At 40.0% G+C, this 17,012-nt stretch overlaps 1 protein-coding gene across 5 annotated transcripts in view; it reads left to right on the forward strand.

The window, feature by feature from the left end:
• The window catches only part of RYR1 (ryanodine receptor 1), a 1,245,571-nt gene that overhangs the window by 775,022 nt on the left and 453,537 nt on the right, over positions 1-17,012 (forward strand). For all 5 annotated transcript variants that reach the window (XM_085625233.1, XM_085625235.1, XM_085625236.1 and 2 more), the window contains exons 67-69: positions 138-378; positions 703-790; positions 15,862-15,954. In XM_085625233.1, the coding sequence (XP_085481359.1) occupies positions 138-378; positions 703-790; positions 15,862-15,954 (422 nt within the window). The remainder of the gene's footprint in view (positions 1-137; positions 379-702; positions 791-15,861; positions 15,955-17,012) is intronic.

Below are 17,012 nucleotides of genomic sequence, written 5' to 3' on the forward strand. Positions count from 1 at the left end.
ATTACACCATTCCAAAATCTATCAAGTGAATTATTACCACAACTCTCACAGACACTCTTTTCCTCTTTAATCATGTAAAAAGTTACAACAGCTCTCCGAATCATACATTAACATACTCCTTCTATTCTCTTTTGCAGTCTTTGCACAGCCCATTGTGAGCAAGGCCATGCCAGAATTGCTCCGGTCCCACTTCATCCCCACCATGGAGAAGTTGAAGAAGCGGGCAGGGAAGGTAGTGGCTGAGGAAGAACAACTGCGCCTGGAGGCCAAGTCAGAGTCTGAAGACTCTGAGACCATTATTCGTGATGAGTTTTCTGTCCTCTGTCGTGACCTATATGCTCTCTACCCACTGCTTATACGCTATGTAGACAACAACAGGTAAATATTTCTACTAAATTTGCTGTTCATTTGGTATCTCGTCCCAGCAGATAGATCTGTGCATTGACATGGCTCTATATTGGTCCTGTACCAAACTTTATTCTAGGAAATTAGCTGCCACTAAAAACTACTTCACTCTCCACATCCATCTGTGGAATACAGTCTATGTCCTGCGGTGTGTTCTCACTTCACTTAATAATCACACAGACCTTTAAGAGTGACAGGTGCTATCCTTCGACTCTACCTCACTTCTATCAACAGAATGTAGTCCATGTTATGGCACCTTTGAGATTTTCAGTTCTGATTGTTATGTTGTGTCTACAGGGCCACCTGGCTGAGGGCACCAGACCAGGATGCAGAAGAGCTCTTCAGAATGGTGGGAGAAGTCTTCATCTTCTGGTCCAAGTCTCATGTAAGTCTGGAAGTGAGGAGCATTGTGGTAAAAGGGATAGAAAATGTTCTCTTCTTTGGGGGAATCTATTTTTTATAGTTTGAGACTGATCCGTAGAGGCTCAGCTTATTGCTTCTGGTAGAATAGAACTGCTCATCTGGTCAGTAGTGAGGTAGGATCATTTTTATGACAAGCATGAAATAATGTTTCCAGGACCCTTGAGTATCAGCTATGTCTCCTTGTCATGATTGAGACTGTTGCAAGCAATTCAAACATCACCATCATGAATGCTTCCAACAAGTATGGTTCTTGAAGTATTCATTCATATTTTTTAGATGTATTACTGTGAAAGTTTAAACATATTTCTGGACAAAAACTGACTCATTCTCCTGAGAAACAGGGACATCACAAAATAGTTTACTAGCAGTCTTGCAACAGCATTCTCGAATAGCTTTTCCTGAATTGGAGATTTAAGGTCTGATTCAGAAATATGAGGAATGTCAAATCTGCGAATTATCACTATATGTGGGAAATTAGCTAATTGCTGCCAGATGCAATTACCACTGCCAGAATTTCTGCTTTTATACAATATGGTGGCATTAATGTGTTGTAAGAATTCCTTAGATGTTGTTTTTTCCCATATCTTCCTTAAATTGTTGGATTTACATTACCATCCACTTTTCAATCAGGCCTTTCTCCAGTATTGAATCTTTCATAGATTCACATTCTTGAATCTTTCCCGTTGTTAATTTGGAAATCTCATGGTAATTATAACAAGTAGTGAGAAGAAAGTATTCCACAGTAAAACTTTAAGAAGTGACATTGTCAGCCAATTCACATCATTTTAATAGTGACAAAACTTTAGCCAATCAGAATGCAGCTCCTGAACCATTCTTACCTTCAAGGGCCACCATATCTCAGATTTCAAACAGCGCGTAGTGTGATAGGGAGTCTCCCTGAGCTCTGCTCAGTTTCACACCTTTTAGCTGATTCTTCTAAAAAATCTTCAGAATGGACTCCAGCTTTCACAGAGATATTCTCAAGATAACATCACAGAGAATCTTTTTTTTTTTTAGTAACAAAATGTCAAGTCCTACTAAGAAGAGCCTCTTCAGTCTATGTAGGACTTGTGGTAAATCCAGCTTATATTCTGACATTCCCCCACATGAAATGTCTTTATTGTCTTAATCCGGAGCAAGTCTCTAAGGATTTTTAAATCTGTCTGACCTTTCTAGCCAAGATACTGAGGACAAAGAAGCCAAACTCCTTCTCTGGCTCCCAAAGAAGTATTATAAGGAGCATCATTCTTTAGAAGATTAAGGTATGGGAACATCTTCTCACCACAAAACGGGACCTTTCTAAAGAGACGTCTTCCTCTCCGGAATCATCTAAGAAGGTCCACAAATGCCATGACAAAAAGCCTAGGGACAAAATTCCTGTTCTAGAAAAAAGGAAACATTTGAGTGAGAAAGCTTCATCTACATTAACAAAGTCAGAACCTTCAATGCCTCTATTTAAAAAGGCAGTTTGTGAGGAAAAGAAAGAGTCGACGGACCCTTCGTCGATGAGCGAGTTGTTAAAATTGTCAATGAAATTTTCAACTACCTCATCATCGACGGTCACCTCAACCACCACTATGGTATCCTCATCAACAACCACAAAGATGGCCTCAATGACTACAAGTCCGTGAACAGCAACACCGTCCACTAAAATGAGATGTTTGGCAACACAACTGTTGACGACAGCATTGATGGACTCATCAATCAAATCAGTTGACGAGAGCAAAGGAGGCAATCCTAATTACAGAAAAAGGCAATCCAATTACCATTGTGCCTGAACACACATTTTACAGTTTGAATCTTTCATTGACTCACATGCTTGAATCATCCCTGTTGTCAAGCTGGGAGCCCCACAGTATACATATTGAGCAGTACAATGTTAAGCATACACATAATAGCTTTCTCCCTCACATTTTTCCTTTGAAGGATGCCCAGAGTGGGAATGTGCTCTCTTAATAGACTTCCCAGAACCAGAATGAGATTCCTCAAATATTGACTTTTGCAGCCACAACAATACTCTTGCGTCTCTGTCCTATAATGGTTTTGTAGAGAATGTTGTACAAATGTTGCATTCCTTGGCCTTATGGGCTGGATAAAGATAATATATGCAGTCTTTATATGGGTCCTCCGAGTGCAGTCTCTTTTTTCCACTTTCCCCACATGGCCCAAAAATATAGTATGTGGTACCATCAAACATAGTCTGAACTGTAGGTATTATTAACACCTTGAAATGTTGTGATAAAACATATATATATATATATATATATATATATATATATATATATATATATATATATATATATATATATATATATATATATATATATATATATATATATATATATATATATATATCAAAGTAACCAATCCTACTCCGGAACGAAGAGGCACGTACTCAAGATGTGTAGAGATAAGACTTCTTTATTGTTAGTTCAGGTCTCCCACAGCCCCTGCATAAAAAGAGACGCGTTTCGCCTGCCCAGCAGGCTTTGTCAATCTAATTGGCGCCATACATATTCTTGAAATATATAGCCCTCCTCCCTCCATCAGGTTGACCATGGACATAGAGAGCAGACTGTGTAATCGGAAAATAAGGCTGAAAAGACATACTGGTTTTGACAATTGCACAGAAGCAAGGTATACAAAGTTTCATTGACAAATATGAAAACTACATCCGGCGCCAATGTACAGGTAATGTCAACTGTTAGACTTAATTAGATTCCTTGTATATACACAGCGCATGTATAATTATGTCTCATAGATCTGAGTTTAAGCAAGTCAAAATGACGGGCCGAAGTGCTTTAAAGTAATTTAAAAGAAGAATGGCGTCAAAGCTCCCAAAATCGTCTGTCGATTAATTGCAGAAAAAGACTGCAAAAAATAAAACTGCTTCAAATGCAGAAAATGCTTTAACAAGACACTGCGTGTTTAAATTGTCCCTCATTTCCTCGTGACCATACAGCACAGAAACTACCCGGTTTGGTAAATGAAAGTATTGTTCTGACGGAACTGAATTTCACTGTCATTTGTAAATACATGCAACAGCGGACACACGGAGAAAAAGCATGCAGGGTTGGTAACTGGTCCACGGGGCTCTGGTTGCATATGCTGAAAATAATTATGACAAACCGGCCTCTGGGTGGTAGCTACTCTTCTCGGCGGGACTACGTGCCCCATAGTCCCTTTATGCAGCTTCGGTGTCCACAAAGAAAAAATGTAGTCAGTGCCATTCTGAAAGTGCAAACATTAAATAAGATGACAATGTCCTTAACCGGGTGATTGTTGCACAAAGGAATGAAGGAATCACAAACTCAATTTTAATTTATATATATATATTATCTACTGGCGGTCACCAGTAGATAGTTATAGTTAAAACCTAGTTTCCATAGGAAATCTCAAAATTCTATTTTGAATAAGGAACATTCAGACCAACTACAGACTATGGACAATGTTTTGTAACATATACATACATGTGTAGAAATGTGCCTCAACACTCATGTATGGCGCATTGATTTTTAAAGACCACATTTCAGGTTGGCTGGACATAGCGCAATTAGGATGTTACAGACGTCCATTCAACCTCCCTGATGCGGCACTATCTTCGCAGCTACGGCTGGAATTCACAAGCAACTATTAATATTAAAGGCTCAATTCTTCGAATATTACGGGAAGCTCAGCATCGCGGCGCCAGGGTCTCTGAAGGAAATGATAAGGCAAGGCATCCATGACAAAACATTAATTTGGGAACCTTACTTGAGGGAAGCAATGGAAGCCCTGAAGGTGCCTAACATCTTTTCCCATAACCTAACCCCGAAGCTTACTGCAGAACTGCTGGTAAAAACAGCAAGGATACATTCTAAAATCGAGGACATGCAAGAATTGACTCGAAAAACTTATACCAGTTTATGTGACTCATTGTACCAAGAGCCAGGGAAAGCTGTGTACTTAGCTTCCCACACGAAATTGACAGTTAAAAAAGAGCTGAAATGTGGTTTATTCCCCTAAAGGCCTATAAGTTTAGATGGTTGACAGGTTCTATGGAGCAGCATTTCTGCCTATGCAGCTATAAGAAGAAAAGTCTTGCCCACATAATGTGTGTTTGCCCAATCTTGAAAAATTTAAAATGCTTCTGGTTGAAACTTGTGTTCCCTAAACTTGGCATAAGACAATGCAACATGGCTACCTCCGCATGTCTGAGTGGTGTGAACCCACAGCTATCAGCCAGGTGCGTGAAATTCCTAAAAGAAGCTCAAAATCTATTGAATTTAGTGTCAGATTTCTTAACTATCCTCGCCATTGAAGAGTTATTCATTTTGCCAATGGGCTACATTGGGTGCCTCGACTTCTGTGTCTTCTTCTATATTTATTCATTTATTGTTTTAACAGTCTCTCATACTCGGTTAAGCGTGCTACCTGTAGATAGTTGTTTTTGTATCACAGGACTTTATGACACTGTCAGATTGACTGCAGTATTACTTTTTAAAGTACACTGCCTGGATTTTGGAACAAGTTTTAATGGGCTGGGAGGACATGTTGTGGCCTGTACTAGATCTGATTAGTGGACCCTAGCCAAAATGCAGTACTTTTAGTAGGTCGTTGGTATTCTATCCAAATAATCATGGGAAATTATGTTCATGTTATTGGATAAAGTGGCAGAGATGATGTTGGAGGGTCTTGTTTGATGTACCTTAGTAATAAGAATGTATTTACTGTACATTATAGTTCTTGGGGTAGTCCACAAATCTCTCTATGGAGCAGGTTGTCACTTTTGAAAACATTTTTGTGTATGGAGGAGGTTTACTCCTGTTTTATTTGATAGTTTTATTGATTTTATGTGATCAGTATTACACCTTGCACTTTAGTGAAACCAGCTCCTGATAAAGTCAAGTTTTGCTATATTTATTGAAGGATTAAGCCATAAATTGTCCGTTGCACAGTTTTATTTTGATTGTGGTTTTTATATTGTAATGGTTTTAAATAGCTTGATGCAATAAAAATCGTATCTATCAATCAGCAAATATGGCTGCTATTGTCCCTCTTTGGACAAAAATATAGGGCCTCTGACGATGCTTCAGCCTGTCTTATAGGTCACCCTAAACTGGACATTGAAGTGTTGCAGGCTTCTCAAAGGAGACGTAGGAGCCCAGTCACCCCTTGCACAACTCCACCAGACAAAGAGGGTAGATGCCATGATAATATTGGGAAACACTTTTCAGCTATTTTAGGCAGATATGATAGGCTAATGTGGTGAGACTGGGAGCCTTTATGGACTTTCTACTGGAACATAAGAGATGTGAAGCCAAAGTTATACTGCACGAATGAAAAGGACATCAGCAGAAATAATTGACACTGCTAAAGATGTATCAACAAAAGGTTTCTGACAATTGGCTGGGGTGGCAGTCTAAAAGAGACAGGGTTGGCTAAAGTCAACCTCCTTTAGACCAGAGGTACAGGCAAATATTCTAAATTTGTCCTATTAGGGTGAAGCTCAGTTTGGTAAACATGTGGATGATAACCTACAATCCATCAATGCAAACACAGACAGCACGGTTGTTAGGTGTTTTGCAGCAAAGGTGTTATCAGAGCTTTCGAGGCGCAAGAGGAAGAAGAGGATGGTTGTCAACTAGAGGAAGCTCTACCAATTCCAACTACATTCACAAAACCAGGAGTATCGACAAATATACCAGATCAAACATATAGACAACCGGTTCCTACTGCCTACTCAAGACAGGCTAACCGAAAAAAACTAGGACAATAAGTATAGGTCAAGAATCCTCCAGAAGACAAAAGAGGCAAATTTGGCACTGGTCATTTCTTCTCCCCACAACAAGTAGGCAGAAGGCTGTCCAACTATTTAGACAATAGGAGATCTGTTACATCAAATCAGTGGGTATGGAACACAATTCAGTATGGCCACACTATAAAATTTGTTCAAAAACCTCCTCGAAATGCACCACGGAGGAGGTTGCATGAACAGCTAAAGTTGGAAATTATTTCACTACTGTAAAAGGAAGATATAGAAGAAGTCCCTGTCAATCAGCAAAACACCGGATTTTATTACAATCCTTACAATCCTTTTTGATCAGAAAGAAATCAGGCCAGTGGCGATATGTTTTAGATCTTCTGCAGTTGAACAATTATCTGAACAGAAAACAATACTTTCAGATGGTGACTCTGCAGGAGATTCTTCAGTTGATGAACTGGGGAGATTTCTTGATATCATTGGATACTCAAGATGCTTATTTTTACATCTCCATACATCCAAGGCACAGAAGATATCTAAGGTTTGAGGTGGCCGGTTGTCATTACTAATTCAAGGTTCTTCCATTTGGCCTCATACTTAAAGATCGGTTTATAAAAGGCCCTTCTTGCAAGGTCAACAGATCCACAGTAGTATGCCTTCAATTGTTTGATAGTCTAGGACTGACTCTGAAATCAAAAGGAGAATAACGTTTTTGGGAGCAGTCCTAAATAAGGTCATGTGCAAAGCATACCTTACAAAGGAGAGAATATAAAAGATATCACAGCTTGCTCCTTCTCTAGTAGAAAGAATGTCGTTTTCAGTTTGAAGATACAAATCATTTCTGGGAATGGTGTTCTCCTGCATTTGCCTCATTCCCAAATGCCGACTTCACATGCAGCCTTTTCAGAAGGCGTTGGAAAAACAATTGCTACAACCCCACAGGTCTGTCAGAGACATTATCCAGTTAAATTCAAGAATGAAACAAGCCATGATGTGGTGAATGCATAAATAAAACATATATTCAGGCCTAACTTTCCTAAGCCTTTCACCACAATTTGTCATAAACACAGATGCATCTCTAGGGGGATGGAAGGCACACTTACAAGAGCTCGAACTATGCGGCCTATGGTCACCCCCAGAAACCAAACTTCATATAAACTTGTTGGAGTTTAAGAGCAGAAGCCTCAGCACTTCAGTCCTTCCTGCCAAGAATAAAGAATTATGCAGTACTAGAATGAACAGACAATAGAACAACAATGTTTTATTTAAACAAACAAGGAGGAACAAGATCACACCTCTTGTGATCAGAAGCTCAGAAAATACGGAAGTGGGGTCCGATTCACAAAAGTAATCTGAGACAAAATCCTAACTTTACTACTCCTAAATGCCCTTTGTGAATACCGAAAGTTGTAAAGTTAGGATTTTGTCTCAGATTATTTTTGTGAATCGGGCTTGTGGTTATTACCTCATCAAGTTACATTGAAGGTTTGGCATGTTCCTGGAGTAAACAGTCAGTGGGCAGACTCCTTAAGATGGACAAACAAGGACTGCCACAAATAGGAATTATAACAGAGTCAACTCTTTCTAATTTGGGGTCACTCGCGATTAGATTTGTTTGCGACATGTCACAATCGCACATGCAATTTTTTGCCGGCAGATACCCTCAAAAAGGGCTGTGGGGAAATGCTTTCCAGATGGCATGGAAAGGAATATTCACATATGAATTCCCTCCTATCCTCTGGTTTCAAGAGTATTAAAAAGGATGAAAGAAGAGCCATGCCGCATCATTGAGGTAGATTTTGCTTGGCAAAGATACATTTTGTTTTCACATAGCTTCTTCTATTACAAGAAAGAAAACACATTCTGTTCAAACCAGTACTGCACCTAATGACAATGAATGATGGCCAGGTTGTGTATCCTATGTCAGCATCTCTAAATTTAGCAGTTTGGCTCCTGAATACAATGAGTTTGGTCGATAAGTTGTTTCTCATGATTGTAGAAGCAGTTTAGCAGATGCCAGAGCGACATCTACAAATGCTACTTAGAGAGCAAAGTGGACCAGGTCCTGCATATGGTGCTCTTCAAAGGGGATGCATCTATTCTTATCTCCACCAGAACAAATATTACCATATGTATTACTCCTTGCATGTTCAGGTCTCTCCCATAATTCAGATAAAGTATACCTGACAGCATTTTCACACTTAAGGAGAGCTACTGGAAAACTGTTGATTTGGTCCACCAGAACTGGTAAAGAGTTTATAAAAGGACTCTTCAGAGCCTACCCTCCAATGCGACAACCATCTGTCTTTTGGCAGCTCAATATTTTTCTTTCTCAATTGATGAAGCTTCCTTTTGAACGTGTTCATATAGTGGATATCAAATGTCTCTCCTGGAAGATAGTTTTATTATTAGCTTTGACATGAGATTGCAGAGTGAGTGAAATTCAAGGCTTCACTGTAAAGGATCCATATTTGCAGTTTTTGAAATAATAGAGTGATACTGAGGACAAATCTTCACTTTATTCCAAGAATCCATCAAACTTTCATCTTAATGAACCGATTGTTCTCAAGACATACTTTTTAGATTCCATCAACTGCAGCAGAAAGAGTACTACATTCGTTGGATGTGAAGCATTGGTTGAAATTCTATCTTGAGCAAGCAGAGAATTCCAGGAAGTCTGATCATCTCCTTGTAGCCTATGGACCCCCATGGAAAGATAATCTTTTATCAAGAAGCAGCAACTCAAGGTGGGTTTCTGCAGTCATAGTGTTTTGTCACCAGAAGGCTGGATATCCTTCAGATGCGAACATCAAGGTTCATACAACAATAAAAATGTCTATGTGTGTTGCCTTATTTGCAAGAGTGTCATTGACAGACATCTGCAGAGCTGCCATCTGGAAAAATAGACATACAGTCATGCACCATTATTGACTGAACAACATAAGAAAAAAGGATGCAGCTCTGAGTCAAGCAGTCCCTTGCTGACTTTTTTAATGAGTTGAGCAGTTTTTAGATAAATAAATTATTGTATTATGTACTTCCCACCGCCATTTAAATTATGCGCAGTCATTTTAGATAACTGCTTGCTACTCACATTCAAGAATGGGAATCTATTAAAGATTCAGTACTGGAGAAAAAACAACTAACTTTTGTATACTGTGGTTCCTCAGTATTGATATCTTTCATGGATTCACATGCAATACTTCCTCCTCCCCAATAGGAGATCACCTTCTTTTAGGCCTCTTTAAATCTTGTAATACTTGTGCTAATAAATCTGCGGTACGGTTTCCCTTCAGGGGAAGAGTGCTTCAAGAGCTGCATTCTGATTGGCTGAGTTTGACCATCATTAAACTTATATGAATTGGCTTACAATGTCGCTTTTGACTTGGTAGCAAGGGGGTATGGTGAAGTGATTTTTTGTAATAATGGCTCAATAGACATGGAGCATTTGGCAAGAGCTTGGTGTCCTCTTAATAAGGAGCTGTAACCTCTTCTAGGAAACCATTTATATGGAGAAAAAGCATGGCAAACACATAACTATAACAACCTCCTACATGGTCTATTTGTTAAACTGGATGTATGGGTGGTATCATTTTATTACATGCATTAGTTATATTGATTAAACTAAATGTGTTAGAAGCTAGTTGTATCAAGTTCATTGTATGCATTCATTGCCATAAACTTTGGGAATCTACATTTGCTGCCCAAAGCTCACAGGGGCAGTTGCCTTGCATACACGAGGACCGAAATTTCATGTAGCCTCTGTGCCTTAAATCATTAATTGGTAACTTCATGCTCCAGGCTTACTAACCGTTTACCTGAATTAATCTTTTGCTCCTAGTTGATAGATTTTCACAGTGCGTAGGCACATAGGTACGAGAACCAGTGAACTCAACATGGATGCTTCGATGGGTGAATTCGATTAAAATGCCTCTTGGCTTTCTGAGCAGTGTACTACTGCAGCACAGATCAAGATGTCATAATTTTCAGCGGACACTGCTAAACAAATGTTTGCTTAGCAGACTTTTTTTACCTTAAGCTTAAATTGCCTTTTTCTTATAGAGAGTCCTAAGCACAGATTCCTCTCTTTTTGAATATTACCCAGGCGTTGGACTGGATCCAGAAACTATTCCAGTATTACCTCAGCGCACCAGTAGGTAATGTTATACAGCTCCACTCCAACGCTGTTCAGCTCTGGAAATGACATGCAGACCCTATATAGGCACTACTCCTGGGCACCGATGTCAGTTAATTTCTTTATGTACCACCGGTTGCAGATCCGGAGATGTCTCTTGTCTCTTTGAGACATATTTTACCTCAACAAAATTACAGTGTGCAAGTGAAATGTCACCTCCCAAGATGACAAGTTTTAAACATTGTAAGGACTGTCACAAGCAAATATCTGTGCCAGATCATCAGGTTTGCATGTGGTGCCTGATGTCGAGTCATGATTTAAAGGCCTGCAGTAATTTTGTGACAATTAACTCAAAAGCCACACAGGACTGCAAGGTAAAACTCTACGTCACCAAGCACTGAAAAACTCCTTATTGAGGTCAGTCCACATCCAGAGGCCAGTCTCAGTACTGTTCCCGGTAACACAAAAAATCCAAGCGAGATTCCGCCCCTTCTCAGCACTGAGAAGGTGCAAAGTTGGCACCATATTTCCTGATCTCGCTCCTGAAACCAGTATACTTCGGAACAAATCCTGCAACTTTTCCAGGCACAACCTGAGTTCCCATGGCTATTTCCGACATTAAGGCAGATCCAAGAGTTCCATGAGGCCATGGTCTAAGTCTTCAGGTCCTTCAGACTCCTTCTAGTGTGCCTGTGGGCCCCAATGAGCCAAGAGGCCCTCCATCTGGGTTACTGCTTGTGAGTAGAAACGAGGAGAAATAGAGATATTTCTCCTCTTTATGCCTCCCCTGGGAAGGTGTAGATTTTGCCACATCCCCAGGTTTCCCCAGGTTTACAAGTTCTTGAAAATCTAGTGATGCTTCAAAATCAATGGGAGCTGCGTGAGAACACCCATGCAACACCCATGGAACTCCTTCTCTGAGCACAGTAACGCAGCAAGTTGCACTGTGTTGTGTTACTCTAGATTTTTGAAGCCCCTCAGAGCCACATAAAGTGTCTTTGCATGGTTTCTAAAGTCTGACTTTTAGTTTTTCGTCCCTGTAACCATACAGGAGGCCATTCAACTGACCCCTAAATTCCACTTCTTTGTTATGGGTACAAGTGGGAGCAGGTCAGGCCAACCAACTCTCTTCCTGCGTCACAAACAGCAAGAGCAGTCCCTTTTCTGTTCTTCCACAGATTCAGGATGGCCCTTCCCTGTAGTCCATAGGTGCAATGTAACTTTCCATGCCATAGGTGTATTTTGCGATGCTATATACTATGGCCTTATAGGGAAGTTAAATATGCCAATTGGGAGTAAGACAATTTTTACATGTTTTAGGAGGCAGAGCACATGCAATGGAGCCTGGTTAGCAGTGTCCTTGCTCATGGAGTCAAAAATACAACAGCATCAGTCCACAAACAAATGGGAGTAACCACTCAAAAAGATGTAATTTCTCACAGACTTGTATTATTTTTTACCACTTTTGTTTCTGGACCACAAGCAAGGCACCCATTAACCTCAGTTCTAAAATTCCTGGAATCCACAGTGCACATTTCTGCCCCCGTCCCCATGAACCTAGTTAAATGCTGACGGGAAAAAGGTACAGGCCTCCAGATTCTAATGCTGATACCCGGCACGACTCTCTGGTTGTATTGGTGACTAAGAAACTCTACAATGCTTCTGGTTCAAAATCCTCTGCACCACCTGAAAAGAAAGAACATCAAGGTAGAATGCCTGAAGTACTACTGTAGCTGCAATCCTGCTGTTTTATTAGCCTAATACATCAGGAAGTTATTGAACTCCTTGAACTGTGACCTAGAGACGATAGAGAAGATTTAGATATCTTGAAGGAAGAAATGATCACCTGTGGCCAGGCAACAATTCTCCTCATTTGGCGTAATGTAATATTTGCTACGAGCTTCTGATGTTTTCAACCATTTCCAGTCATGAAAAAGAATACCCAAAGTCAATTCGATGCTCAGTACTGCCAAGAATAGATACAAAATAAAATTATGTTATATGCATTTATTTAGCATGACATCTGCAAAGCCTCTTCGGGAAAGTAACACATAATTACCTGCTAAGGCTTCTCTTCCTTTGCTGCTGTCACCAATGAAAAGCTGTATCTCCCTAAGTGTTTGTTCTCATTTTTGGGGACCTGACATGCAGCTTGGAGTGAACAATGGCTGCCACCTTAAAGAAATGTCATGCTCAATAGACAGCTAATGCAAAGATCTGAAAGCTGGTGCAGTATGTTTGCATCTGGATAATCCATAAATTAACTTGGCAGCGGTATTCTGGACTACCTGGAGGATTTCCATAATCAATATGCAATTGGATAAGGGTGTTGATCATTGTCATGTGCCATTACATGTCTATAAGTGCTGATCTTACTCAAGATTTTTTTTCATTTCATACGAGCAAGAATTGGCCACTTTGGAGAACTGGGTCTCCAAAGAGAGTTCAATATACAAATAAACGGCTATGTTTTGTAAAGACTTTGTGAATTGAGGGGCCCTTGATGTGGGGCTAGATGTCCATATCTCAAGTGGCTGTATCTCCAGTGGTAATGAGTAGCTCAGTTTTTAAAGGATTGAGCTTTCAGGCAGTTTTGTTGTGACAGGTTGATCTTGAGCCCCTCTAGCTCCAGTAGTTCATTTTGAAAGGGCTCAAAAGCAGCTGGATGTCATATGCATCAGATGTGAAATGTGGCCCCTGCCAATTAGACAAGAATAAATAAGGGTCTTATTCACAGGTTAAAAAGCAAAGGAGATAATATTGACTCATAGACATTAGGACCCTCTGAGATCTTACATGCAGAAAGAACTTTACCCAGACCAGAATCGTTTCAGCAAAGTTTACAAAACCAGGATGGTTTGGTGGATGGTATAGAAAGCCGCTGAAAGATCTAATAAGATGTGGGCCCTGCCACTCACCCCCAACCACCATTGACCAGTTACCGCATGTATACAGGTTTGATAACATGACTAACTCCATGATGTGGCTTGCTCTAAAATCTGCAAGGAATCAGTCCAGTAGGGTATTCTTCAACCACTATACTTTCAAGGGCGTCAAAACAATATAACAGAAGCATCTTGGTTAGAAAGTTCAAATTCTTCACAGGAAGCACTTGAGAGTGTACTCAAGCCCCTGAGGAAAAAAGGCTGTTCCTGTTGCTACATGTTAAATAAGAAAATGATTATTGTCCCATCTTGCAATGGAAATAAGCCAACAAATGAATAAAGCTGTAAAAGTGGCAGATGTTAGCTCTGGGTCAGATCTTCCGTTTTCTGTAAGGAGACTGGATGGTTTCCATGCACCCCCATGATGCATATTTTCACATGGCCATTTGCAAGACCCATTCGAATTGCCTCATACTCCTGATTGGATTCTCCCATTACTTGGTCTGTGTGCTTTCATTCGGCCTTAAGTCAACACTAAACATGTATCCAAGTGCTAGGCAGTGGTAGCAGCAGCTCTAGGATGAAATGACACATTTTCCTCTGTGTGCTTGGACAACTGACAAGTAAAAGCCATTTATGCCCTGAAACTTGAACAGGACATGAATGTGATGTGATATCTTGTCTTAGGCATAGAGATCCGTCCATCAAAGCCAATACTCATTCCAGTTAAAAATAAAATGTACATGGGAGCCATATTGGACACAAACATGGCAAAAGTGTATCCTGAAGAAGAAAGACTGTTATCTAATCTTTAAAAGATTTTCTCTCATACAACTGCAACTCCATACGTCAGACACGTTTCATCTCTCCAGGCCATCATGATCTCATGGATCTTTCCTGGTCCTCAGTAACCTACCACTAAAGGAGTGACTGTATAATCAGTGATTTCAGAAGATAGGAGCGTGAAAAGAAAAGAAAGGAAAGAAAGGATTCTCTATCACGCACAGGATGTCAATCCATCTGATGGTGGTGCGAAGACGCAACATGTTATAAAGGATTCTATTCCAGAAAACCCAAGCTCCAATAAGCATATTAATGATGCCTTGTGTGATGCTTGGGGAGCATACATGGGGAGTCTCACTGCTCAGTAAACTCTTCCTCATTAAAATGGATACAATAGTGATGCACTGCCTAAACAAACAAGGAGGAAAGAGATCTAGGGACATGTAAAGGGAAGCACAGTCAAACTCTGGACTCTGGGGAAGAAAATATCTCTAAGTTGTGGTGTATTTCCTGGGTCTCGAGAACTGAAAAGTGGATAGGCTCTGAAAACAACTCTTAGAAAAGCACAAGTGTACACTAGAAGATGTAGTTCTTCGGAAACTTGTGCCTGGGCACTCCTCAAATCGACTTGATTGCCACAGGGAAAAAACACAAAATCCTAAGTTTTCTTATCCTTGCTCAAGAGGCCAGATCCATGTAGAATAATCTTTAATAATCTGGTTGAAGACCTTCATCTACACTCTTCTATCTCACTGCTTCGCACAGTGATTGTCAAGTGGATTCAGGGCAAAATTAAAATGATTCTAACGTTCTGGAGTGTCCGAGATGCAAACTGGACCTTCTTACTAATATGGCCACCTCAATCTGCAAATGCTGAGCTTGACTGCCTGGCTCTTGAGTTCCTGCAGTGTAGCCAGCTGGACCCACAATCTATTAGATGCATTAGCTTTATTAATTTTATTGGATGTACACAATGCATTATACCTGCTTAGTCCCTTGAAATGTGTTAGATTGATTTGTTCTTGTAGGTTTGTTAGTTTGTACATTTAGATACATCATTTGCATCACATGCATTAGTTGCACTGGGTAATTTAGCTACATCATCAGTTCTTGTATTTGATGTGTTAGATGCATAGATTACTAGATGTGTACTCTGCTGCACGAGTAGGAACACTGTGTTTTGACCACCCCAAATTCGGCTTTTTGCCTGACATTTTCCCTGATTTTTTTGCTCTATCGATTTATATATTTTTTCCTTTCCTTAATCTTTTTCTGTCTTTTTTCAATCCTCCTTTCCTCTTTTCTTCCTTTCATACATTTATCCCACTCTCCCACTCCCCATTTTATCAGTTCAGCCCTTCTTTCACCTTCTGAAGTTATAAAGTTATAACCTTCTTTTATCACATTGATATCATTTTGTGTTTTTGTTAACTTTTATGTCCTCTGCAGACATCTCTCTTCATCTCTAACTTTATTTTCACTGACAGAACTTCAAGCGAGAAGAACAGAACTTTGTGGTCCAGAACGAAATCAACAATATGTCTTTCCTGACAGCAGATAGTAAAAGCAAGATGTCCAAGGTAGTGTGTAATCTTTTGTTTGGCAATCATTGATCTCTTAGATAATCCCTAACCTCCCCATAGGTATTATCTAACCTCCGCTTGGTGTAGTTTCTCTTTTCTATATTTAGCCCATATTTAATCTTCTGGATTATCTTTCATTCCCTCTATAATTATCTCTAAACTCGTCCTGGGATACCTCTAATTTCCTTTTGAGTTGCCTCTGTTCTCTGAATGGATTACCTCTGATGTCCCTTGGGTTACCTTTAGTGTCCTCTTGTGTTATCTCTTATCTTCTGGGTTATATCCACTCACCTCAGTTATTGCCACGGTCATTTTGTATGTCCTCTGAAGTGAACCTCACATAGTTTTGCAGATACATTTAATAATCATGTTAAGTCTGTCAGTTATAATCTTCTCGGTTTTATTTCATCTCTGGGAAGTAATTACTTTATCTGTTTTTATGTTTATTATTTCCAATTGGACCAACATACTACTGAAATGTGATCGATGAGGACAAAATAATGTATATATCATCTAATACATCCACTTCCTGATTACCAAAACAAAGCCTTAATTTAAGTAGCAGATATTGTTGTTTGAAACATGAAACCAAAATAGAGTATATTTGACAGAGACTTCTAGCTGCGGGTTCCTTACCATCAGGCTAGATCCAGAAATTCTTTGTGAGCAGTACCCCTGCATGCTGGTAGGTGGTATCGTTCAGTTCCATGTTATCCATGCCGGAAATGATGTGCGTATTGCCTATATAGGTGCCACCCCAGTGTGCTGACGTCACTTCTGGTTTTTTTCCGCATCATCACTCCAGATCCAGAGAAGGGCTATACCCCAGTCTTTTTACACTGACCTTTTTTCATCTTTGTGTTGAGATTTAATTTGAGACTTTGGCTCCTAGTGCATAGGATGTCAGCATGTGGCATTTGTCATTGACAAATGTCGGTGACATCCACATTTAGTGTGCCTCTGGTGGTAGGAGCACGACCGCGACAACAAGACCTGCATTAATTGCCGCGCCATGCACCCCAAGGCCTTGAGGAAATTGTCCCTCAAGCTCCTTG

Source organism: Triturus cristatus, chromosome 9 (assembly GCF_964204655.1).
Source record: "Triturus cristatus chromosome 9, aTriCri1.1, whole genome shotgun sequence".
In the NCBI taxonomy this organism is placed as follows: domain Eukaryota; kingdom Metazoa; phylum Chordata; class Amphibia; order Caudata; family Salamandridae; genus Triturus; species Triturus cristatus.